Source organism: Acanthaster planci, linkage group LG06 (genome assembly GCF_054643075.1).
Source record: "Acanthaster planci isolate LZ-2023a linkage group LG06, COTS_SCS, whole genome shotgun sequence".
In the NCBI taxonomy this organism is placed as follows: domain Eukaryota; kingdom Metazoa; phylum Echinodermata; class Asteroidea; order Valvatida; family Acanthasteridae; genus Acanthaster; species Acanthaster planci.
The window spans coordinates 19,012,347-19,040,105 of NC_141782.1; the positions used below are offsets into that span (position 1 = coordinate 19,012,347).

Genomic DNA, 27,759 nt, shown 5'->3' on the forward strand with positions numbered 1-27,759 from the left:
GAAATTAATGATCATGGAAGGGATCCCCCCTCCCCCGCAATTTTCTATTTCTGGCAAGCGTTTTAATTGGATTGTTGTGCATAATGTTATTCCAAATCTTAAATGCAACGCCTCATTCAATTTCCAAACAATGGTTAAAAATTTTCTTTCTGATTTTAACTTTCAGTAACTTGTAATTTGATGCCTGATGACGTCATAGTGACGTCACGAATACACACATTTCTCCACATCAAGATTTATGTTGTCACGAGATTTCAAGGTAATACCCTGAACTCTGGAACATGTCAGCCAGAACCGGGGATATAGGAGATCCCATGGAGGTTCCAGCTGACTGTTCGAAGAATTTGTCCCGCCAGCAGAAGCTCGATGACTTGACACAGGTGAGAAGCAGGTCGTGTAGCTGTTCTGGAGTGAGGTCTGTGCGGTCCTTGAGGGCAGGGTCTGCTGCAAGCCTGTCCTTTGCGATGGTGGTGGCGTCGGAGGTGGGAACATTGGTAAATAGTGAGACAACATCAAAGCTGACCATGATGTCGTCTGGCTGGAGGGTGAGGTTTTGGATGAGGGCGGCAAACTGGTCCGAGTTCTTGACGTGGTGTTCGGTGTTCCCCACCAAGGGGCGGAGGATTTTGGCAAGGTGCTTGGCTGTGTCGTATGTGGGGCCTCCTCTGGACGCTACAATGGGGCGTAGCGGGACTTCTTCCTTGTGAATCTTTGGTTGTCCGAAGAACCTTGGGCACCTGGAATTGGATGGCCAGAGCTGTCTATAAAGGGGCTGGGTGATGTTGCCGGAGCGCTGGAGAGAGAGAAGCTTTTGTTGCAGCCTCCTCTCGATGGATTGTGTAGGATCCTTTTGGAGTTCACGGTAGGAGGTCGAGTTGAGGATGTCCGCCACCTTGCGGTCATACTCCGTCGTGTCCATGACGACGGTGGCGTTGCCCTTATCTGCACACGGACAGGTATCTCCACAATACTTCCTTCCACCACCCCAAGATTAAGTCATCCGTCAACCGGGCCCTGGTCCGCAGGGCATACAACATCTGCGACAAAGAATTCCTCGGTCAAGAACTCCACCACATCACTGCAGCGCTGCAACGTAACGGATACAAGCCAAGCCAAGTCAAGACCCAAGATCCCAGATCCACCCCCGGCCGAAGGGTCTCCTATACCCAAAGCCAACTAGTTAGGGCCCCTAGTTCCATTACCCTCCCCTACTTAGGCAACACCTCCCACCACATCCAGCGGATTCTCCACAAGCACGGTATTAAAGTTTTTCACACAGCCCCACTTCAGTTGCATCACCTGCTTACTTCGCATAAGGACCGACAGGACCCCCAGCGCAGACCGGGGGTGTACAGAATTCCTTGCCAATGCGGCAAAGTGTACATCGGCGAGACGGGCAGGGACCTCCCTACCCGAATCAACGAGCACAAAGCCCATGGTAGGAAGGGAGAGCTGGAAAAGTCATCAATAATTAAGCACTCCCACACTGAAGACCATCAAATCAACTGGAGCCAAGCTGAACTTATCACCAGCATCGAACGATGGTATCCCCGCCGCATTAGAGAAGCCATGGAAATCATCAAGCACGACACAGTTCCCCAAGACATCGGCTTCAACATCAGCGATATCTGGCGCCCCATCCTCACATCCCAGTCCAATGGGTCTCCTATACCCTAGGACTCCCTAGTTAGGTTTTCCCCCTTAGTCAGCCTATGGGTCTTCTATACCCCTTGGCACCCAGCTATTCACTCTCCCACTGCCAACTCCTACTGACACGCTCCGGTAAACACACACACAGGGCATGCAGCTCCTGGATCCAGTGCAGCATCCATCACTGTTCCCGCCTTAACGCCTCACCGAGCTAATCCCTACATCTGGATCCCTCTCTACACCATATAAGCTCCACTCCCAGTTAGAATCCTGCAGTCTCCTGAAGACGGACAGTGTACACTGTTCGAAACGTCGAGTTATTCCCCGGTTCTTCTCAGAACCACACATACTCAAAGAAGAGATAAATACATGGTGTTACCGCAATCTTTACTATAGAACTCGATTTTTATCTTTGAAAACAAACCTTCAAGTTTTATATTCTTCTTTATTACGATTATTTCCAATCTAATGAAACTAAAATTGAAGGATTTTCCGCCCAATCACCCAGCCCTTGTCATCGCACCAACGCTTTTCTCCAGTTCTTAGAGCTGTTGATAACAATCACGACAGTCCGTTGTGCTAGCCATGGCTGTTACCAATTAATGTTTGGATACAATGTTGTTGGCAGCAGGTATTCAACAGGTAAACAGCTATATGGTACTTCAATTTTTGATTTCCAAACATTCACTGCTAACACTTTACTCAGCACTTTCTTGCTGGAAGAAAGTCAAGAATGCTCCCTTAAACAATCATGCTTAGAGCATTGAAAAGTGTCAAGCTGGTGAATAATAGTAAAGAGCAAGGGTCGTTCATTCTAAAAGAAGTTGAACATTTGGTTCCTTGTTTATAGTGCATGCTGGATGCTGCCTGATCAGACTAGACTAACAAATATCACTCAGATCTATGGTGTGCAAAGTTGACATTAACCCCGCAGTAAAGATATCTCTAGTCCCCTTTCGGTTTACGTAGGTCGGGTTGTGCGGCTGGTGTTTGAAAAACTGTTTTCTAAGGGAGCCCTGGAATTTGTCTTTTTTTTCTCAAATGCCACCGAAATTGTGGAATTTCGCTTTGAATGTGACGTTCCGCTCCTGATATTCAATGGTTCACGTTCCGTCATCGTAATCAGCGTAATTATTACTGGTGCTTCTAATACTTTCATCACCGCGCTTGAGGCAGCAATTTCCCTTGTCAGATGTAACATCTACCCCTACATAGTTAACAGCCCGTCGGTCGTCGGCCCCAGCGGTAGCTACAGAATACGCGGGGATCATGCATGCATTACAAGCAATCTGGTTTATTGCATTACATGTCGTCTCTATAGTAACTAAGACACTGAGACCTCTCTGCCTCCTCGTCCGTAGTGGTTGTCTAAAATGGCTTCTAATTTTGTTAAAGGGCGGTCCAAAACCAAATTTTCAGGAGGACAAAATGTTTTTTCCCCCAATGGAGGGAGTGGATATTAAGTAAATTAGGGGTAAGGCGTAACTTGGCGGCTTTTTTGACGATTTGGGGAGGAAGTGAAATAAAATGGTCCAAAAGACAATCCGTCTTTCATTGGCATGGCCTACGTTCCCTCATCCCCCGACCCCGTGTGGAAATTAAACCAAACAATCAAGGCCTATGTCCAGTGGCTTATGCAGGGGGAAATGGGGGTGCATGTCCCACCCCCACTTAAAAAGAAAAAAAAAACCCAAGATTTTTTGGGTATTTTTTTTTAACTTAGACTACTTCTTAGGTGAGCAGGAAAGAAACTGATGTATATTTAACATATAAATAGGCTATATTTTTTCTCCCCTGAATGAGCCCAAAAGAGCAATTTGCGTTTTAATTTGCCCCTCTCCTCCAAAAGCTGCATACGCTACTGCCTCTGTCTTCTAGTGGTAATTTTGAATAGCGCGCGGGGTAACGATCAGGCGAGGCCTACAGCCTTATTCACGCAACATCCTACACAAAGCACACGGCTTACGACCCGACGCTGCGGCAACACACGCAAGGCCCTGAATTCAATAAGTTTCGTACTCGTTCTAATGAAGCACAATCTTCTTAGTTATGTTTTTTTTTTTGGATGAGGTTATTAGTGGTTAGCATTACTATGGCAACGATGTAGGTTTTTTCACTCGGTATTTCCATGTCACACAGTAGTAATTTATTGCGACAGAGCATGTACCAGCCATCAGTTGATTTCCGTAATTTTCATGCGTCAAGGATAACGACCGTAAGAGACACCTGCATAATGACGCAACATGTCTTCCTTTCTCCATGGCTATACTGAAAAGTAATCATAAAGAGATATTAAGTGCAGAAAAAAGCAAAAAGCAGAGCAGTGAGAAATTTGCTAAGATGAACAGTGAAATTAAAGAACTGGGCAAATCATGTTTATTCTAAACCTGATTATAAAACGATAGCATAATTGGTGAAATAATTGCTTTGTTTGTTCTTTGTTGTTCACAATGCTGACTACCCCCCAAACTTCAAACCCGAAGAAACACGTGGCAGCCTTTTAATTTAATAAATAGGTAATGATAAGAACGAAGAGCTATTTGAATTAATCGTTTGATTTTAATGCTGATAATACTAATATAAAATTGGCTTTGATCCGAAATGAATACGTTTTAAGACAATAACAAGTTTAAATTGCTTAAAAAGAAAATTCAAGACCCAAAAAGAAAGTGATGAATTTAACGATTTGATGATTTAAAAAATGTTAAAAAGGCAACACGTTTTAAAGTCATACAGAACAGTATACGTAGGTAACGTAAACCTGGTCTTATCTACGAAACGCTTAATGTTCCGGGACACCTCACTGACAGAGATACCAAACAGCGATACCAACAATTTATCGGGTATTTAAAATAAATCCAACATGCACGAATATCTCTCGACACTGATGTTCGCTAGTACTGCTTTACCCAACATTTAACTACAAAAGAAAAGGTCAGATGACAAAAGTAAAGGCACAAGTTGAGATATAATAATCAGTTTAAAACACGCAACTCTTTCACAAATATAATTCACAACCTCGCACTATTCAACGGTAGCCTGAGCGATTACATGTATGAGATTGCGCACGACTTTAATGACGTATAGCAATATGGTGCTTTGCATGGGATAACATAAAGTGTACCATTAATGTTTTGTGCAATATAAAATCCCTACTTGCAAAAAAGAGTAATGTCGGCTTCTTGGTAGTTGAATCTATCAACGTCTGCTGTATTTTGTCCAACAAAAACATTGAGTCTGCATTTTATTTCTACGATTCAATTTGTTTTTTCTTATTTCTCTGTGTATTAACACCATTTCGGACTGTACTCATACTAAAAAGCGTTATCGAGACATTTACATCGAGGCAGCCTGTAAAACGTAACAACCTGCAGACCGTCACAAGCTACGTTCATGTGTGAGTTTTCCAGATCTGCTACATTTGACATTCAGAAAACGTTTTTTAGCTTGATGTTGAGAATTAAGTTCAACAGTGTCGTTCAGGACACCTAGACACGTTTTACACAAGTCTTTTCAGATTACGAGGAAAGAAAGTGTGGCCTGTGTACGTTTTGGATCGGGGGATTCAAATTCTTCTCAAATTGGCTCTTTGAAAACCGCACCTCCCTAGAAAGGACAGGACTTTTTTTAAGCGAACACGCTGTCATTTAAATAACATTACCGATACATGATATTGTGAATAAAGTGCTAAGTATTTGGCGGGCCTAGGCCTACGGCTCACACCGGGTCTAGTAAAGGTTTGGGCAACAAATCACGTTAGATTTCCTATATGGTCTCGGAGTATTTACCACGGTACCCTCGTAACACTCAGGGCCAACATAATTTCCACTACAATAAGGAAATGTGCAGAGGGGGCCAGTGTAGCCCTCACCACATCCGTGAAGGGGTAACCAGACATCGCGGTTAGGCATCGCAAAGAAGGGCCAATCTCGTGCAGGGTCTTGGTAGCCTCTGCGGGAAGCAGCCTTCAGCTCGGGCAGCATGCAGGGGTGAGCGGCCAGGTCGGAGCAGGCTCGCGCCTGCCCGGCCAAATCCTCGCGAGTGTACTTGCTTGCTGTTATTATGGGGTCTTGAGGGTCGCGCCGCGGCCCCGGGCAGCAGACGGCGGGGGAGGGAGAAATCATAGGTAGCCCGTGTTGGGTGACGCCGCTAAGACTAACAACCGCCTGGCTGTCTGGCACGGCGTACCACAGGCTGGTATCTGCCGGCAGTATTCCGTAACAGCTATCTGCAAAAGCCTTGTCTACCTCCCACAACTCGCAGAGATGTTGGCCGTGGCTTTGGCATTCAGTCGACGCCAGTGATTGCGTCTCATAGCTGTTATCCGTCACATTAAGTTGTCCTGGAATAAGGAAAAAAAACTTAACATACAGTTGAATAGATTAATCATACATACTCTAATATTCATTTGGTTTGAAGAAGAACCATGCCAAGATTAGTTGATTTTTTAGGGTAAAATCTTCATATCGAAGGTTTAGCTGACCACCATTTGCACAATATAGGCCTCCCATGTCACTGCATCGGTACCGGTAACGTACCTTCAACATGCATGTGAAACGCATAAGAGAGAAGTGTGAACACTGAGACAAGTTACGTTGAAGTGTAACCTCAACAGCGAGGGAGTAGATTTGAATCAATAACCGTACGGACTGAGACGATGAAGATCAATTTTCCAAACCTTGTCTTCGTATTAAACGTTTGACTGTTTTTGTCACACAGTCGTGCGGAGAGATATTTGGACCTAACTCCAAAGAGGAATCTATTTCCGACGAATTGCCACAAATTTAAGCCTATGGTTTTTATTTATATAATGGGCGTTTTGTTGAAATTGAAACCCGGGAAAGTGATTCTGGTACATGGTAGAATTTGAAACTTGTTCCTCACACAATTTACGTTTTGGGTGGTTTTTTTTTGGGGGGGGGAGAACGAGGGAAGTACCTCTCATGCACAAAGGTGTTTGTACAAGTATGACTCTGTTTGTATTAAAGGTTTTCTTTGGCCAAATTTGTAAAATGCATTCACTCATGTTCCAGGGTCAGATACAGGAATTTTGGGGCCGTTGGGTCAGGCCGGAGATTTTTGTATGTTTTTTTTTTTTGCGGACAAGTGGAAACAGAGAGAAACATTATACACGGCATACATTCATTGTTTACAATGGGATTAGTACACTTACTTTAGTTATTTTTTATATTATTTTTCTACTTTTTTGTGGTCTCAGAGCAGGGGGGGTTTGACCCCCCTCCCCGATCCGAGGCTGCTGCTCATCAGGAGCGAATTTGCTTCCGTGCTGCAGTTCCCACCATATTAGATTTCGGTCGTTCAACTTCGTTTGCAGTTGGATCGGTTTCAGTTTTTAAGTTTGAAAAATATGGCCCGGTCTATTTTCAGTTGACATGTTTGCCTGAGGTGCTTGAAGCCATCAATCAAGTAGCAGGTAACCAGGATAATCGCAATCCCCTGAGATAGATGAACCTTCAGAGTGGAATTACAGAGCCAAGAATAACTTTTCAGGATAAATACATGAAATACTTTGAATCTTTGCTCTCACTTTACACATGCTTGCTCATTCGACTGACCAATTTGTGCAGCTGAACGCTGAATGCCTCCCACCAGCACCCAATCGCTTACTACCAATTTGAAGGACCAGTTTTTAAAATTCCGCGAATTGTGCAATATACAGTCACATGCTTCTCATCAAACTGTGCGATCATATTACTAGTCTAGTTCATTGAATGGTAGTCTGAACTTACATTCAAAATCATTCGACAATAAATGGCTCATTAGCTGCTCCCAATTTCAATTAGAAACAGCTATACACGAGGGCGCTGTTCTCGGCTGCCATATGTAAGTTTTTTGCTCTCCACTTCGTATTTTTTAATCTGTTTTTATCGTGTGTGTTTTTAGCCATCACTTCTTAATCTTGGAATTGTGATATCCCTGTTTATTGAGTGTTTTTGAAGTGTGGATTTTGTCGTTTTGGTGGGTGTTCTAAGTGTACTTTCTACGTGTTTTTATCATGCTGTGTTGATGATCGAGTAATATTGCCATGAGGATAAATAGCGGTGTGATCACACTTCTATGTTTCATGTTCCTTTGCAATGCTCTACATTTGAGAGAACTTCAACATGGCATCACAGGAAACATCTTATGATCTTCTATAAATTTTCCTATTTACCAGCACGTCCTGGGGGGGGGGTCACCGAGACACTGGAGACTTCCTGGTTATTATCACTCTAAGGTCCCAATTTGTCAATGGACCAAACGTGGACAAACATGCCTCGTAATATCTACGGCTGATCCCCCAATGGACTTAACAATTTGCATGGATGTCTTGGAAAACCCAGGACCACGCACCATCAACCAACAGAATCCGTCAAATGCGTTATTGATGGTTCATCAGCAGAAAGGTAATGCAAATGGAACAAATCATGTTCGATCTTATTCTAGACTGCAACTTCTCATTCTACGTAATTCTCGCAGTTACACTGTAGAGACTTCTTTAGTGCAGACTCTCAAGTTAAATGGACTTATATAAGTATCGAGGGAGAAGAGGAGGCCAAAAATGTGCACTGTCGTATGGTTTTCCCGCTGCCCACCATCATCCCTTACACCGGCATTGTAATGGATTTTCACCATCAACTGTGGTTTCTCGAATACCAGTGAGAGTAACACCCTGCGATAACAGCCTTTGATTAAAACCAAGGCGTGGTGACCAATATCAATGCGCTATTCCTGTGCGATGTACTCAGAAGGAAACAAGCAAGTCGATAGCTGAGAAACAAAGAAAGTTACAACCTCGTATGCTCCTGACTAATGCAAGGTTCCTTAACAACAAATTGGAATTTGAACTTCTTCTTGACACCCATAAGGCTGATTTTGCCGTAGTCACAGAGACCTGGTTTAATGAAACTAGTTCTCATGCTGCTAAGATTTCTCATTTGACGATGTTTTGCAAGAATCGTCCTGATAGACGAGGTGAAGGAGTCGCAATATATACCAAGGACTACCTGACTGCACAACCTCTACCGGACCATACATGTGACTTTGAATGTTTGTGGGTGAAGTTTCAGCTAAAATACCACAAACGACCTGGAATCAATCTCTATGTTGGAGCCATTTACTATCCTCCAGGAGCCGGGTATCAGCCAGATCTGCTTGATCATGTTAGTGATGTTGACCATATACAATCTGTAGACACGTCTGCCATATTTATCATATGCGGATACCTGAACGACCTGGACTGTGACCCCCTGGAGGTCAACCTAGGTTTGACACAGATTGTTTCATTCCATACACGACAAGTAGTTACGCTGGACAAGATCCTCACCAAGAGACCTACGACACAATGACGCAATGCAGTGTTTACTGCGGTGCATTGTGGGTGAAAGGTGGGGATGTTGCAGGAACGCATGCGTACACGTTATGTGTAACGTATTGTAGCGTGTCCCGCCTATGGGCTCTGACGCTGACAAAAACCCCTCAGTCAGGCGCAAATCGCCGTTCCGGGCAAAACTGCTCTGTTTATTTTCACAAAGTCAAAAAGTTGTCTCACACACACAAGCTCCAGACACGAGGTGTCTAGACGGGGACTGCGCAGGCGCGAGGCGGGAAAGCCGCATGCCGTTCGCATACCAGCGGGGGCAGCCAACTAGCTCCATGCGGGTCCGAGCTGGTGCCCCCACCGGCGGAACGAGCTGGTGCTACAGTATATTGCGTGTGTATCGACCTAACGTGAAACAAAGAAAGAAAGAACAAAAAAAAAAAAAAACAGTACAAAAGTGGGCTTGTCTCCCGACATGCCCGAGTGTATGCATGAAGTTCCCAAATCATGTATGAAGAGAAAGGTAAACACTGCATTACGTCATTATGTTTTATGTTTATTATCCTGCTTTGTCTGAGGAAATCAAGCAACTGGCCCCATTGGGCACAAGCGACCATTGGCGTCTCGTATACTGTACACTCTATGTATTTTGAAAAAAAAGGAGAAGCTTCGGTAGAGGATATGGTAGCGGTTTTTAATGCTTATATTAGACCGATTAGAATATTGTAGTCCGGTTTGGCATACTTCTATTAATAGTCATCATATCAATGCCATTGAAAAGGTCCAGAAGCGTGCCTATAGAATTATACTGGGTCACCATTATGATAGTTATGCATCTGCGTTAGTCAAGTTAAACATGATAAATCTTGCAGAAAGACGTCAAACGCTTCTCTGCAAATTTGGCAACAAAATCCTCAATTCCATTAAATTTAGGCTATGCTCCCTCCCACAAAAACAACTCCAGGCAGCTTAGATCTTGTTCCATTTCAGTTCTTCAGATTCCCACTTGTCGCACAAATCGCTATGAAAAATCTAGTATCCCAACATTGGCCAGAAATTTAATGTAATGCAGTAGTTTTTATGGCTAATAGTTTTATCAGGAAAGATTTCCACGAGGAGCACTCTGAATCTCACTTGGTTACCCTGTTGGCTCATGCGATTTATAATGTTGTTTTGGTGGTGCCATTTTGAATCTCCCCCTTTTATTGGAGTTTGGCGTGCAGGGGGATCTCCCTGTATGGATCTCTTTCTCTTCTTCTTACTTTTATATTGTTATTTTTATATTTGGTTTTTGTTTTTGATTTTTAAAATAATGTTGTAATGTAAAGTTTAATTGATATAATTGTTAATCGTAATGTAAATTTGAATTGGTTTTGGCCTTTGAACACCGTGATTCAAATTTAAATAAACCATAATAAATAAAGAAATAAATAAATGAAAATTGTAATCGTTAAAGTTTTTATTAATTTGGCTTTCAAATCCATTAAATTTGCCGGGAAACCTAAAGAACAACCTTGTATTGTTTTGCTATGCAGTGAGTTTTGATTCAGAAGGAAACCTAAAATCGTGCAGAAACATTAGAGGAAAAGGTTTCGGTTTTGTTGCAAGCATTTACCCAGCGGACATTCCATTATTATGAACTCCAACATGGAAAATAAATATGGGATTTAATCTTAACGAGTCCTGCACAAATGGCCATACATATGCATATGAGTTTTGTTTACACTATTTGCACTAAAATGAAAGATGCACCATAGAAAAATGCATGGCAACCAACAAACCCACTTTTTCAAAGGCGCCTTTACTAGCTTTACGGGACAAAACCACCGCAAATCAGCCAAAGTGTGTTTAATTTTTGTGTGCGTGTGAATTACGTTGGAAACCAAATAAAATCTAGTATTGTATTCTGTGGATGTGACTAGAAGGCTTTGTTCCAAATGAGGAATTCGGTTTCATTTTACCCAGTCATAATTCTTCCAAAAATCTTGCTGATGCTTTTGATAATTTTTTGGTTGACACATTTGAGTTAATTCGTAGTGATTTTCAGAGATTGGGTACTGATAATTCACCACACAGTTATGATTTAGGCAATCCAATGTGCCATTTTTCAGAGGTTACACGTGTCGATATCCGAAATGCTATTGCAAAATGTGTTAATAAATCCTGTGATGTAGATCCACTTCCAACTTGGCTTTTGAAAGAGTGTATCAGTCAAATAGTTTCTCATATCACAAAGATTGTCCGTCCATCTTTATCAAAGGCTTACGTTCCAGCTTCTCTAAAGGAAGCATATATTTGCCAACTTTTAAAGAAGTCTGATCTTGACTCTGAGCAATTACGTGGCTATTGCCCTGTATCGAATTTGCCTTTCTTGTCGAAGATTATTGAAAAAATTGTGGTAAATCAACTGGATGAAAATTGTGATTTAAGTGAAATGTATTAGTCTGCATGCAGGCCATTATGTTCCACAGAAACTGCCTTAATGAAATTTCAATCGGATTTATTTAGTGCATTAGACACGGGGTCCGTTGTTATGTCCCTTATGCTAGACCTTTCATCCGCCTTCGACACCATAGACCACTCTAGTTTGCTTCCAAGACTTCGTAAGGTTTTTGGAATTATTGGGAGTGTACCGAAATGGTTTTCATCTCATTTACGTGATCGACTACAATTGTTAAAATTGACGATAGTATTTCGGATGGAAAGCCGATTTAATTTGGTGTTCCACAAGAGTCTACATTTGGGCCATAAAACATTGCGTTGATTCCTTGAAAAAAGCAGCAGGAACTAAGGTGCAGCATGTTGAAGTTTAATGATTCAAAGATGGATCTCATTTGTAGTGTTCTGATTCTTCCAATGGGTGATACTGTGCTTAGGCCCACATCTTGTGTGAGAAATTTTGGAGTTTTTCTGGAATTCTGGTCCTTCTATGGAAAATCGCCAAATCCTATTAATTTAACAGAGGGTCAAGACTTTGCTGTTTTACCTTCGTAATATTGGTCGAATTCGGAAGTATTTATCTGTTCAGGCGTGTAAGTTCACTTGTTCAGGTTACTGTCATATCAAGATTGGATTATGCATTTTCATAATTGTACGGGGTTAATTGTAATGTTGTTAGTAAGCTTCAGAAGGTACAGAAGTGGGCAGCTCTATCAATTACTATGATTGGACGTTGAGATCACATAACTCCAGTTTTGAAAGATCTCCATTGGTTGCCAGTTCTTTACAGAATGATAGTATAAGTTGCTTAACTATGTTAACAATGTGTTGCATGGTGCTGTCCCTGATTACCTTCAAATACTGTTAACTACATATCAACCAGGCAGGAGTTTCCGTTATTAAGAAAATCTACTGTTGCTTGTGGTGCAGTGCCAAAAACAAAATCAAAACGATATGGATTTCGATCATTCTCACAGGTTGGCCTAATCCTTTGGAATGGCATAACACTGGAGCTTTGATTGCGTCACACAGTATAATCTTTTAAGAAGAATCTCAAAACATATCTTTTTAAGAAGTATTTTGTTTAGGTGGTAGTTTTTAAAGTGAATTTATGTAATGCCATATTCAATGTGTGTGATGTTTGGATTGTGTCTGTGCACAACACATTGTCTTTAATAATTATATGCTTGTTGAAATATTTAGTCATTTAATTGATTGTAAAACGCCTCAGAGCCTCAGGGGAAAAGGCGCTATATAAGTGTGAGTGATAATAATATTGTGGCTGTGTAATATATTGTTTCCCCGGGCCTAACCTATGTTTGAGCATCAAGCCTGAAACCGGTTGGGGTCTCGACTCTAACCTAAATTCAGGTTCGTCCTCGGTCCACAGATCACTCAAAGGCGACCTAAAGGCTAAGGGAGCAGATCTGTTTTGGTAGAAGTATACCGCCCATTATGATGATTGTGATGCTCTCTGCCAATTAGACAATACACAACTACAAGGACATCTGACAATTAGATTGCCAGTAACCTCAAGAACAATATGATTTATTCAGACATTCAACGAATAATTAATTGATCAAGTGATTAGGGATAATTCGTATTGGGTAAGCTTTATTACAACCTCTACTGCTTTGCGTGGTCTTGAGGAGAGGCTATTAGCAATACACAGCTAATATCGCACTGCTTTGCGCCAATCAGCAACGCACTGACTACTGTCGCCTTGCGCAACTCCTGTATGCAATGCACAAAACACTGTCGCATCACATGAAGGCTATCAGCAACGCACGTCTGTTCCAGCCCATTATGTCCGCATGGCCCATTATATCCGCATAGCTCATTGCGCCCGCCCCATTGTGTCCGCAGGCCCATCATGTCCGCCCCACTTTGTCCGCCAGCCCATTATGTCTGCCCCATTGTGTCCGCAGGCCCATTATGTTCGCCCTATTGTCCGGTGGGTGATAATATGCAGTCCCACCTGCCTTTTCTCCTCTGTGCTGGGGAAAACAGAGCATATGATTTTCTGTGCCTTTTTTTCTGCACTTAATTAGTCACTTTTTTGGTTATTTTATACTTCTATATACTCCGGTATACATTAAATTATTAAGTGAATTAGAAACAAAACCCACAAATATACACAAACGAGCCCTTGTGTCGCCAAGCTCCGGACACAGAGTTTTAAAACTCCCGCTCGTTGGGAGGCACCAGCCTAATGGGCCACCGGGCAACTTATGTGTTGACAAGCGTTACCCGCCCACTTTCGTGACCGTGCATGAGACAAGTGATGACTTCCTAGTTAAGGATTGTACCCTGAAAATTAAGCAAATCTCACACAAACTTTCTAGGATGTTCTGATCTGCACAAACGCTGGTATCTAAACCAGTGTATCAAAAGCTACGTCAACCTAATTGTAGCGGCGTAAATTCGTTATAGCGCCCTCTTTTGGTAATGTTGCGCGATCGACACTCGCGTTCCAGAAATGTCTTTCCTCATGATGTTAGAATTAAGACGGTTGAACCACAATACAGGCCGTTTTTCTAGCTAAGTAAACCCTTGGAATGAAACAGTTCGTAAGAACAGATAATTCTCCCATGTTAGAAATCACCGAAGAATATTAGATTTAGTATTAAAGGTTGGTTGGGGGACTACAGGAAAGGGGTGTAACATTTGTAAAATCATAGAGGGTTATTGATGGTTCTGTTTATTATAAGCCTACTACATGGAGTCACATGTACAATTGCATACTTGTATTAATGGTCATTTGGGTTCCACACGTAGCAAGTACACTAGGTACATAACAAGTAAATTCATTCTACTCATATTATAGTTGGTAATTTTCTTTATTCAATCAGGTAAGCGGGTGCTAATTAGGGTTGATGCACATGTATATTATATGAGGTTTACACGTATTCGTTGTCAATTAATTGTCGTAAACAAGAATTCAAATACATCAGCGAACAGACCACTCGTCCATGTCACTGTATAAAATCAAACAGTAAGAAAAGAGTGTACAGTGGCCCTGTGAATGCTGATAACAAATCTCATCAACTCCTTGTAAAAAAAAAATCTAATTCACGGCAGCAATCTTTTTGGGAAAATCCTGAAACCCCCAACCCCCAGCTAGCAAAAGGTTAAAATCGACCGATTATTCCTTAAACCTTGCTTGAATGGAACGGTTTCCCTTATTTTCTCAGCCATGGAAACACTTCACGTAACCTTAGAAAACAAGCCTCAGAAAACAAAATTCATGGTGGCGGCCGAACTCCACTCCATCAAACTTAAGACGTAGGGCGACTTGTATGATTACGCCCCTTCCCTATACACACATACACACACAAGTGTGTATTTGCCTGCAACTGAGGAAGACCACCCATATGTTTTGTACACAGTTGTCAATCGGGGACCCTCTGTAAATCGGGGACCTTATTGTCCTCTATTGTTCAGGGTCCCCAATTTAATGCAAAAACAAACTCGCACTTAGTCATAAAAATGAAGATTTTTCTCATGTACTATCTACATATATGTACATTTCCATGAAACCTGTTACAAGGAAAACATTGTGCACAAAGTAATTCACACAGTATCATTTTGACCGACAATATGGGAGCTTTTGTTCCATTTTCCCTTAGGAACACGACCCAACACAGATCCGTGGAAGTTTTCACACATGTGGATACACAAAATGAAGAACTTATTCCACCATCACTGTGGAAGAATAACAGCCTACATTTAAATACCTGCAAGGAATTAAAAAAAAAATTCTGAAAACAACAATGAACTAAAGAGAAGTGTTTGTAAACAAGTACAAACACAGAGCTGTTTCGGGACTTTTTTACCAACAAAATAAGTATTAGCAAATGTGATGAAAAAAACTGGCATTACGAAACTATGAGAGAGTAAAAATGACGAAATCAAGACCACATTTTATCCTAGCACTTGCTGCAAACAGAATGTTGCGGAGGGTACGGTTGATTTTATATGGGTTTGTATACATTTAAAGGAATATTTAAGTATTCCAAATTTAATAATACATCACCTGATGACGTCATCATGACGTGAATATTTTAGAATTATCTTTGTTGTAGAGTTAGTTCTTGCTGTTAGTTTGACGATGATCAACGAATACTAAGGTACGAAAATAGTGCCTCAAAAACGTGTACAAAGTCCATGGGCTGAAATAAATATTAAAAAGTCAATAATAAATCACATGACGACGTCATCACGACGTCATAAATTTGGACGTGTCTTTGCATAAGGGTCTTTGTTGGCTGTAACTTTGAAGTTGAGCAAAGCTCTCAAACCAACCCAAACACTGGCTCGAAAACGTTTACAAAGTCAAGGGGCTGAAATAAATATTGAAAAAACAAGAGTAAATCACATGATGACGTCATCATGACGTCATTTATTTAAGAATAATTTCTGTATCAAGTTTTTTGTTGTCTGTTACTTTGAAAACGATCAAACATCCGAAAGGGTTCAAAATTGTGCCTTGAAAACGTGTACAAAGTTAATGGGCAAAAAACCTCATTTGGAGAAACACTGCTCCTTTAAGGTCGTGTCACGTGATTTACGCTTAAACTGAACAATTTTTATGAAATATTACTTCATATTCGGACTCTTAGGCATATTTCAAATAAAATAACACAGCGTAAAGTACCCGATTTCTCTTTTGTTCTGATAGTAATCTTGCGCCAAAGTTAAAGACTACTTGTTCACTTGTGTTAAGTAGAAAAACGTGTACAAAACCTATTGGGAAAAATTAAATATTCAAAAATGAATATAAAAAAAGGTGATGATGTCATCATGACGTCATCCCTTTGCAATAAATCTTGCATCGGGGTCTTCGTTGGCTATTACTTTGGGAACGATCAAAGACTGCAAAGTTACCAAATTGTCGCTCAAAAGCGTGTACAAAGTCAAGAGGCTAGAAACTTGTTTGCAGAAATACTGCTCCTTTAAGTTCGTGTCACGTGATTTGCGCCTAACCTGAAAAATGTTTATGAAATATTACTTCATATTCGGACTTTTAGGCATATTTCAAATAAAATAACACAGCGTAAAGTACCCGATTTCTCCTTTGTTCTGATAGTAATCTTGCGCCAAAGTTAAAGACTACTTGTTCACTTGTGTTAAGTAGAAAAACGTGTACAAAACCTATGGGGAAAAATGAAATATTCAAAAATGAATATAAAATAAGGGGATGATGTCATCATGACGTCACCCCTTTGCAATAAATCTTGCATCGGGGTCTTCGTTGGCTATCACTTTGGGAACAATCAAAGACTGCAAAGTTACCAAAATTGTCGCTCAAAAACGTGTACAAAGTCAATGGGCTAGAAACACTTGTGCAGGAAAACTGCTCCTTTAATTTCATGTCACGTGATTTTTGTCTAAACTGGGAAAAACTTATGAAATATTATTTAATATTTGCACACTTGGGTATATTTGCGATCGAACGGAAGGGAAAATTTAGTCTGATTTCTTCTTCCTTCTGGTAGTAATTCTGGGTCGAAGTTGAGGACTGCTCACGCATTATGCGAGACAATGTGTGTACAAACCCTATGTTGTGCAACAACGCCATCCATGGTTCAATATGGGACAGTTTCTTGACAATTGAAAGCCCAGGCAGGTGTGACCGTAATTCTGCAATAGCGCCCTCATAGCCTGATATAGGACAGTCCGAAAACTGTGTGCAATCTGTGTACAAAGTCTATGGGGGAAAATTACTTCTTCAAAAATCAATAATAAATAAACTACTGAAGTTATCACTGTGAATTTCTTCTAGGACCGTCCTTGGATAATCACACAACTATCCACCAAGTTTGAAATTGTTCTGATTTTCCTAGATGCCGAAGTGTAGGGGTAGAAGAACTTGGCTGAAGAAGAAGAAAAAAAAAAAACTAGAGAAACGTGTTTGTAAACAAACACAGAGCTGGTTCGGGACTGTTTTACCAACAAGATAAGTATTGTTGATCAAAGCTCTCAAACTAACCCAAATGCTTGGTTGAAAACGTGGACAAAGTCAAGGGGCTGAAATAAATATTGAAAAAACAAGAGTAAATCACATGACGACGTCATCATGACGTCATTTATATACAATATTTTCAGTATCAAGATTTTTGTTGGCTGTCACTTTGAAAACGAGCAAACATCCGAAAGGGTTCAAAATTGTGCCTTGGAAAGGTGTACAAAGTTAACGGGCAAAAAACCCCATTTGGAGAAACACTGCTCTTTTAAGTTCGTGTCACTTGATTTGCGCTTAAACTGAACAATTTTATGAAATATTACTTCATATTCGGACCCTTAGGCAAATTACAAATAAAACAACACAGCGTAAAGTACCCAATTTCTCCTTTGTTCTTATAGTAATCTTGCGCCAAAGTTAAAGACTACTTGTTCACTTTTATTAAGTAGAAAAACGTGTACAAAACGTATGAGCAAATATTCAGGTCATCGTGACGTCATGCCTTTGAAATAAGTCGTGCATCGGGGTCTTTGTTGGCTATTACTTTGGGAACGATCAGAGACTGCAAAGTTACCGAAATTGTCGCTGAAAAACGTGTACAAAGTCAATGGGCTAGAAACTTGTTTGCAGAAACACTGCTCCTTTAAGTTCGTGTCACGTGATTTCCGCTTAAACTGGACAATTTTTATGAAATATTACTTCATATTCGGACTCTTAGGCATATTTCAAATAAAATAACAGAGCGTAAAGTACCCGATTTCTCCTTTGTTCTGATAGTAATCTTGCGCCAAAGTTAAAGACTACTTGTTCACTTGTGTTAAGTAGAAAAACGTGTACAAAACCTATTGGGAAAAATTAAATATTCAAAAATGAATATAAAAAAAGGTGATGATGTCATCATGACGTCATCCCTTTGCAATAAATCTTGCATCGGGGTTTTCGTTGGCAATCACTTTGGGAACGATCAAACACTGCAAAGTTACCAAAATTGTCGCTCAAAAGCGTGTACAAAGTCAAGGGGCTATAAACTTGTTTGCAGAAACACTGCTTCTTTAAGTTCGTGTCACGTGATTTGCGCTTAAACTGAACAATTTTTATGAAATATTACTTCATATTCGGACTCTTAGGCATATTTCAAATAAAATAACACAGCGTAAAGTACCCGATTTCTCCTTTGTTCTGATAGTAATCTTGCGCCGAAGTTAAAGACTACTTTTTCACTTGTGTTAAGTCGAAAAACGTGTACAAAACCTATGGGGACAAATTAAATATTCAAAAATGAATATAAAATAAGGGGATGATGTCATCATGACGTCATCCCTTTGCAATAAATCTTGCATCGGGGTCTTCGTTGGCTATCACTTTGGGAACGATCAAAGACTGCAAAGTTACCAAAATTGTCGCTCAAAAACGTTTACAAAGTCAATGGGCTAGAAACACGTGTGCAGGAAAACTGCTCCTTTAATTTCATGTCACGTGATTTTTTGTCTAAACTGGGAAAAACTTATAAAATATTATTTAATATTTGGACACTTGGGTATATTTGCGATCGAACGGAAGGGAAATTTAGTCTGATTTCTTCTTCGTTCTGGTAGTAATTCTCCATCGAAGTTGAGGACTGCTCACGCATTATGCGGGACAATGTGTGTACAAACCCTATGTTGTGCAACAACGCCATACATGGTTCAATATGGGACAGTTTCTTGAAAATTGAAAGCCCAGGCAGGTGTGACCGTAATTCTGCAATAGCGCCCTCATAGCCTGATATAGGACAGTCCGAAAACTGTGTGCAATCTGTGTACAAAGTCTATGGGGGAAAATTAATTCTTCAAAAATCAATAATAAATAAACTACTTAAGTTATCACTGTGAATTTCTTCTAGGACCGTCCTTGGATGATCACACAACTATCCTCCAAGTTTGAAATTCTTCTGATTTTCCTAGGTGCCAAAGTGTAGGGGTAGAAAAACTTGGCTGAAGAAGAAGAAAAAAAAACTAGAGAAACGTGTTTGTAAACAAACACAGAGCTGGTTCGGGACTGTTTTACCAACAAGATAAGTATTGTTGATCAAAGCTCTCAAACTAACCCAAATGCTGGGTTGAAAACGTGTACAAAGTCAAGGGGCTGAAATAAATATTGAAAAAACAAGAGTAAATCACATGACGACGTCATCATGACGTCATTTATATACAATAATTTCTGTATCAAGATTTTTGTTGGCTGTCACTTTGAAAACGAGCAAACATTCGAAAGGGTTCAAAATTGTGCCTTGGAAAGGTGTACAAAGTTAACGGGCAAAAAACCCCATTTGGAGAAACACTGCTCTTTTAAGTTCGTGTCACGTGATTTGCGCTTAAACTGAACAATTTTATGAAATATTACTTCATATTCGGACCCTTAGGCATATTACAAATAAAACAACACAGCGTAAAGTACCCGATTTCTCCTTTGTTCTTATAGTAATCTTGCGCCAAAGTTAAAGACTACTTGTTCACTTTTATTAAGTAGAAAAACGTGTACAAAACGTATGAGCAAATATTCAGGTCATCGTGACGTCATCCCTTTGAAATAAGTCGTGCATCAGGGTCTTTGTTGGCTATTACTTTGGGAACGATCAGAGACTGCAAAGTTACCGAAATTGTCGCTGAAAAACGTGTACAAAGTCAATGGGCTATAAACTTGTTTGCAGAAACACTGCTCCTTTAAGTTCGTGTCACGTGATTTGCGCTTAACCTGAACAATTTTTATGAAATATTACTTCATATTCGGACTCTTAGGCATATTTCAAATAAAATAACAGAGCGTAAAGTACCCGATTTCTCCTTTGTTCTGATAGTAATCTTGCGCCGAAGTTAAAGACTACTTGTTCACTTGTGTTAAGTAGAAAAACGTGTACAAAACCTATGGGGAAAAATGAAATATTCAAAAATGAATATAAAATAAGGGGATGATGTCATCATGACGTCATCCCTTTGCAATAAATCTTGCATCAGGGTCTTCGTTGGCTATCACTTTGGGAACGATGAAAGACTGCAAAGTTACCGAAATTGTCGCTCAAAAGCGTGTACAAAGTCAATGGGCTATAAACTTGTTTGCAGAAACACTGCTTCTTTAAGTTCGTGTCACGTGATTTGCGCCTAAACTGAACAGTTTTTATGAAATATTACTTCATATTCGGACTCTCAGGCATATTTCAAATAAAATAACAGAGCGTAAAGTACCCGATTTCTCCTTTGTTCTGATAGTAATCTTGCGCCGAAGTTAAAGACTACTTGTTCACTTGTGTTAAGTAGAAAAACGTGTACAAAACCTATGGGGAAAAATTAAATATTCAAAAATGAATATAAAATAAGGGGATGATGTCATCATGACGTCATCCCTTTGAAATAAATCTTGCATCGGCATCTTCGTTGGCTATCACTTTGGGAACGATCAAAGACTGCAAAGTTACCAAAATTGTCGCTCAAAAACGTGTACAAAGTCAATGGGCTATAAACTTGTTTGCAGAAACACTGCTTCTTTAAGTTCGTGTCACGTGATTTCCGCTTAAACTGGACAATTTTTATGAAATATTACTTCATATTCGGACTCTTAGGCATATTTCAAATAAAATAACAGAGCGTAAAGTACCCGATTTTGCCTTTGTTCTTATAGTAATCTTGCGCCGAAGTTAAAGACTACTTGTTCACTTGTGTCAAGTCGAAAAACGTGTACAAAACCTATGGGGAAAAATGAAATATTCAAAAATAAATATAAAATAAGGTGATGATGTCATCATGACGTCATCCCTTTGCAATAAATCTTGCATCGGGGTCTTCGTTGGCTATCACTTTGGGAACGATGAAAGACTGCAAAGTTACCAAAATTGTCGCTCAAAAACGTGTACAAAGTCAATGGGCTAGAAACACATGTGTAGGAAAACTGCTCCTTTAATTTCATGTCACGTGATTTTTGTCTAAACTGGGAAAAACTTATGAAATATTATTTAATATTTGGACACTTGGGTATATTTGCGATCGAACGGAAGGGAAAATTTAGTCTGATTTCTTCTTCGTTCTGGTAGTAATTCTGGGTCGAAGTTGAGGACTGCTCACGCATTATGCGGGACAATGTGTGTACAAACCCTATGTTGTGCAACAGCGCCATACATGGTTCAATATGGGACAGTTTCTTGAAAATTGAAAGCCCATGCAGGTGTGACCGTAATTCTGCAATAGCGCCCTCATAGCCTGATATACGACAGTCCGAAAACTGTGTGCAATCTGTGTACAAAGTCTATGGGGGAAAATTAATTCTTCAAAAATCAATAATAAATAAACTACTTAAGTTATCACTGTGAATTTCTTCTAGGACCGTCCTTGGATGATCACACAACTATCCTCCAAGTTTGAAATTCTTCTGATTTTCCTAGGTGCCAAAGTGTAGGGGTAGAAAAACTTGGCTGAAGAAGAAGAAAAAAAAAAAAAAAAAAAAAAAAAAAAAAAGGAAAGAAAAAAAAAAACAGAAAGATTTCAATACCTGGTTCGGCTGAACTGCCGAACCAGCTAAAAAAAAAAAAGGAAAGAAAAAAAAAAACAGAACGATTTCAATACCTGGTTCGGCTGAACTGCCGAACCAGCTAAAAAAAACCCAGAACGATTACAAAACCTGGTTTGGCTGAACTGCCGAACCAGCTAAAAAAAGGAAAGAAAAAAAAAAAAACAGAACGATTACAATACCTGGTTCGGCTGAACTGCCGAACCAGCTAAAAAAAACCCAGAACGATTACAAAACCTGGTTCGGCTGAACTGCCGAACCAGCTAACTAGAGAGAAGTGTTTGTAAACAAGTACAAACACAGAGCTGGTTCGGGACTGTTTTAACAACAAGATAAGTATTGTTGATCAAAGCTCTCAAACTAACCCAAGTGCTGGCTTGAAAACGTGTACAAAGTCAAGGGGCTGAAATAAATATTGAAAAAACAAGAGTAAATCACATGACAACGTCATCATGACGTCATTTATATAAAAAAAAATCTGTATTAAGATCTTTGTTGGCTGTCACTTTGAAAACGATCACACATCCGAAAGGGTTCAAAATTGTGCCTCCGAAACGTGTACAAAGTCAATGGGCTATAAACTTGTTTGCAGAAACACTGCTTCTTTAAGTTCGTGTCACGTGATTTGCGCTTAAACTGGACAATTTTTATGAAATATTACTTCATATTCGGACTCTTAGGCATATTTTAAATAAAATAACACAGCATAAAGTACCCGATTTCCCCTTTGTTCTTATAGTAATCTTGCGCCAAAGTTAAAGACTACTTGTTCACTTGTGTTAAGTAGAAAAACGTGTACAAAACCTATGGGGAAAAATTAAATATTCAAAAATGAATATAAAAAAGTGATGATGTCATCATGACGTCATCTCTTTCCAATAATTCTTGCATCGGGGTCTTCGTTGGCTATCACTTTGGGAACGATGTAAAGTTACCAAAATTGTCGCTCAAAAACGTGTACAAAGTCAAGAGGCTATAAACTTGTTTGCAGAAACACTGCTTCTTTAAGTTCGTGTCACGTGATTTGCACTTAAACTGAACAATTCTTATGAAATATTACTTCATATTCGGAATCTTAGGCATATTTCAAATAAAATAACAGAGAGTAAAGTACCCGATTTCTCTTTCGTTCTGATAGTAATCTTGCGCCAAAGTTAAAGACTACTTGTTCACTTTTATTAAGTAGAAAAACGTGTACAAAACGTATGAGCAAATATTCAGGTCATCGTGACGTCATGCCTTTGAAATAAGTCGTGCATCGGGGTCTTTGTTGGCTATTACTTTGGGAACGATCAGAGACTGCAAAGTTACCGAAATTGTCGCTGAAAAACGTGTACAAAGTCAATGGGCTAGAAACTTGTTTGCAGAAACACTGCTCCTTTAAGTTCGTGTCACGTGATTTCCGCTTAAACTGGACAATTTTTATGAAATATTACTTCATATTCGGACTCTTAGGCATATTTCAAATAAAATAACAGAGCGTAAAGTACCCGATTTCTCCTTTGTTCTGATAGTAATCTTGCGCCGAAGTTAAAGACTACTTGTTTACTTGTGTTAAGTAGAAAAACGTGTACAAAACCTATTGGGAAAAATGAAATATTCAAAAATGAATATAAAATAAGGGGATGATGTCATCATGACGTCATCCCTTTGCAATAAATCTTGCATCGGGGTTTTCGTTGGCAATCACTTTGGGAACGATCAAACACTGCAAAGTTACCAAAATTGTCGCTCAAAAGCGTGTACAAAGTCAAGGGGCTATAAACTTGTTTGCAGAAACACTGCTTCTTTAAGTTCGTGTCACGTGATTTGCGCTTAAACTGAACAATTTTTATGAAATATTACTTCATATTCGGACTCTTAGGCATATTTCAAATAAAATAACAGAGCGTAAAGTACCCGATTTCTCCTTTGTTCTGATAGTAATCTTGCGCCGAAGTTAAAGACTACTTGTTCACTTGTGTTAAGTCGAAAAACGTGTACAAAACCTATGGGGACAAATTAAATATTCAAAAATGAATATAAAATAAGGGGATGATGTCATCATGACGTCATCCCTTTGCAATAAATCTTGCATCGGGGTCTTCGTTGGCTATCACTTTGGGAACGATCAAAGACTGCAAAGTTACCAAAATTGTCGCTCAAAAACGTTTACAAAGTCAATGGGCTAGAAACACGTGTGCAGGAAAACTGCTCCTTTAATTTCATGTCACGTGATTTTTTGTCTAAACTGGGAAAAACTTATAAAATATTATTTAATATTTGGACACTTGGGTATATTTGCGATCGAACGGAAGGGAAGTTTAGTCTGATTTCTTCTTCGTTCTGGTAGTAATTCTCCATCGAAGTTGAGGACTGCTCACGCATTATGCGGGACAATGTGTGTACAAACCCTATGTTGTGCAACAACGCCATACATGGTTCAATATGGGACAGTTTCTTGAAAATTGAAAGCCCAGGCAGGTGTGACCGTAATTCTGCAATAGCGCCCTCATAGCCTGATATAGGACAGTCCGAAAACTGTGTGCAATCTGTGTACAAAGTCTATGGGGGAAAATTAATTCTTCAAAAATCAATAATAAATAAACTACTTAAGTTATCACTGTGAATTTCTTCTAGGACCGTCCTTGGATGATCACACAACTATCCTCCAAGTTTGAAATTCTTCTGATTTTCCTAGGTGCCAAAGTGTAGGGGTAGAAAAACTTGGCTGAAGAAGAAGAAAAAAAAAAAAGGAAAGAAAAAAAAAAACAGAACGATTACAATACCTGGTTCGGCTGAACTGCCGAACCAGCTAAAAAAAAAGAACGATTACAAAACCTGGTTTGGCTGAACCGCCGAACCAAGTAAAAAAAGGAAAGAAAAAAAAAAAGAACGATTACAATACCTGCTTCGGCTGAACTGCCGAACCAGCTAAAAAAAAAACACAACGATTACAATACCTGGTTCGGCTGAACTGCCGAACCAGCTAAAAAAACTAGACAGAAGTGTTTGTAAACAAGTACAAACACAGAGCTGGTTCGGAACTATTTTACCAACAAGATAAGTATTGTTGATCAAAGTTCTCAAACTAACCCAAATGCTGGCTTGAAAACGTGTACAAAGTCAAGGGGCTGAAATAAATATTGAAAAAACAAGAGTAAATCACATGACAACGTCATCATGACGTCATTTATATAAAAAAAATTCTGTATCAAGATCTTTGTTGGCTGTCACTTTGAAAACGATCACACATCCGAAAGGGTTCAAAATTGTGCCTCCGAAACGTGTACAAAGTCAATGGGCTATAACCTTGTTTGCAGAAACACTGCTTCTTTAAGTTCGTGTCACGTGATTTGCGCTTAAAGTGAACAATTTTTATGAAATATTATTTCATATTCGGACTCTTAGGCATATTTTAAATAAAATAACAGAGAGTAAAGTAACCGCTTTCTCTTTCGTTCTGATAGTAATCTTGCGCCGAAGTTGAAGACTACTTGTTCACTTGTGTTAAGTCGAAAAACGTGTACAAAACCTATGGGGAAAAATTAAATATTCAAAAATGAATATAAAAAAGTGATGATGTCATCATGACGTCATCTCTTTCCAATAATTCTTGCATCGGGGTCTTCGTTGGCTATCACTTTGGGAACGATCAAAGACTGCAAAGTTACCAAAATTGTCGCTCAAAAACGTGTACACAGTCAAGAGGCTATAAACTTGTTTGCAGAAACACTGCTTCTTTAAGTTCGTGTCACGTGATTTGCACTTAAACTGAACAATTCTTATGAAATATTACTTCATATTCGGAATCTTAGGCATATTTCAAATAAAATAACAGAGAGTAAAGTACCCGATTTCTCTTTCGTTCTGATAGTAATCTTGCGCCAAAGTTAAAGACTACTTGTTCACTTTTATTAAGTAGAAAAACGTGTACAAAACGTATGAGCAAATATTCAGGTCATCGTGACGTCATGCCTTTGAAATAAGTCGTGCATCGGGGTCTTTGTTGGCTATTACTTTGGGAACGATCAGAGACTGCAAAGTTACCGAAATTGTCGCTGAAAAACGTGTACAAAGTCAATGGGCTAGAAACTTGTTTGCAGAAACACTGCTCCTTTAAGTTCGTGTCACGTGATTTCCGCTTAAACTGGACAATTTTTATGAAATATTACTTCATATTCGGACTCTTAGGCATATTTTAAATAAAATAACACAGCGTAAAGTACCGGATTTCCCCTTTGTTCTTATAGTAATCTTGCGCCGAAGTTAAACACTACTTGTTCACTTGTGTTAAGTAGAAAAACGTGTACAAAACCTATGGGGAAAAATTAAATATTCAAAAATGAATATAAAATAAGGGGATGATGTCATCATGACGTCATCCCTATCCAATAATTCTTGCATCGGGGTCTTCGTTGGCTATCACTTTGGGAACGATGTAAAGTTACCAAAATTGTCGCTCAAAAACGTGTACAAAGTCATTGGGTTAGAAACACGTGTGCAGGAAAACTGCATCTTTAATTTCATGTCACGTGATTTTTGTCTACACTGGGAAAAACTTATGAAATATTATTTAATATTTGCACACTTGGGTATATTTGCGATCGAACGGAAGGGAAAATTTAGTCTGATTTCTTCTTCGTTCTTGTAGTAATTCTAGGGCGAAGTTGAGGACTACTCACGCATTATGCGGGACAATGTGCGTACAAACCCTATGTTGTGCAACAACGCCATCCATGGCTCAATATGGGACAGTTTCTTGACAATTGAAAGCCCAGGCAGGTGTGACCGTAATTCTGCAATAGCGCCCTCATAGCCTGATATAGGACAGTCCAAAAACTGTGTGCAATCTGTGTACAAAGTCTATGGGGGAAAATTAATTCTTCAAAAATCAATAATAAGTAAACTACTGAAGTTATCACTGTGAATTTCTTCTAGGACCGTCCTTGGATGATCACACAACTATCCTCCAAGTTTGAAATTGTTCTGATTTTCCTAGGTGCCGAAGTGTAGGGGTAGAAGAACTTGGCTGAAGTTGAAGAAAAAAAATAACACTAGAGAAAAGTGTTTGTAAACAAACACAGAGCTGGTTCGGGACTGTTTTACCAACAAGATAAGTATTGTTGATCAAAGCTCTCAAACTAACCCAAGTGCTGGGTTGAAAACGTGTACAAAGTGAAGGGGCTGAAATAAATATTGAAAAAATAAGAGTAAATCACATGACGACGTCATCATGACGTCATTTATATACAATAATTTCTGTATCAAGATTTTTGTTGGCTGTCACTTTGAAAACGATCAAACATCCGAAAGGGTTCAAAATTGTGCCTTGGAAACGTGTACAAAGTTAACGGGCAAAAAACCCCATTTGGAGAAACACTGCTCTTTTAAGTTCGTGTCACATGATTTGCGCTTAAACTGAACAATTTTATGAAATATTACTTCATATTCGGACCCTTAGGCATATTACAAATAAAAACAACACAGCGTAAAGTACCCCATTTCTCCTTTGTTCCGATAGTAATCTTGCGCCAAAGTTAAAGACTACTTGTTCACTTTTATTAAGTAGAAAAACGTGTACAAAACGTATGAGCAAATATTCAGGTCATCGTGACGTCATCCCTTTGAAATAAGTCGTGCATCAGGGTCTTTGTTGGCTATTACTTTGGGAACGATCAAAGACTGCAAAGTTACCGAAATTGTCACTGAAAAACGTGTACAACGTCAATGGGCTATAAACTTGTTTGCAGAAACACTGCTCCTTTAAGTTCGTGTCACGTGATTTGCGCTTAACCTGAACAATTTTTATGAAATATTACTTCATATTCGGACTCTTAGGCATATTTCAAATAAAATAACAGAGCGT

General features: G+C 39.5%; 2 protein-coding genes across 2 annotated transcripts in view; both read right to left on the reverse strand.

Moving 5' to 3' along the window:
* Window positions 1-244: 244 nt before the first annotated feature.
* Window positions 245-919, reverse strand: LOC147798923 (uncharacterized). The gene has a single exon (XM_087137845.1). It carries the CDS (start codon window positions 917-919, stop codon window positions 245-247), a length of 675 nt encoding a protein of 224 aa, XP_086993971.1.
* Window positions 920-3,947: 3,028 nt separating this feature from the next.
* Window positions 3,948-27,759, reverse strand: part of LOC110989781 (uncharacterized) — a 40,772-nt gene continuing 16,960 nt past the window's right edge. The window contains exon 3 of the mRNA XM_087138087.1: window positions 3,948-5,992. Within this exon, the coding sequence (XP_086994213.1) occupies window positions 5,379-5,992 (614 nt within the window). The 3' untranslated portion in view covers window positions 3,948-5,378. The remainder of the gene's footprint in view (window positions 5,993-27,759) is intronic.

What these genes read in the sequence shown, in the direction of transcription:
- LOC147798923 (XM_087137845.1), bottom strand. Translation starts at nt 919, where the DNA reads ATGGACACGACGGAGTATGACCGCAAGGTGGCGGACATCCTCAACTCG.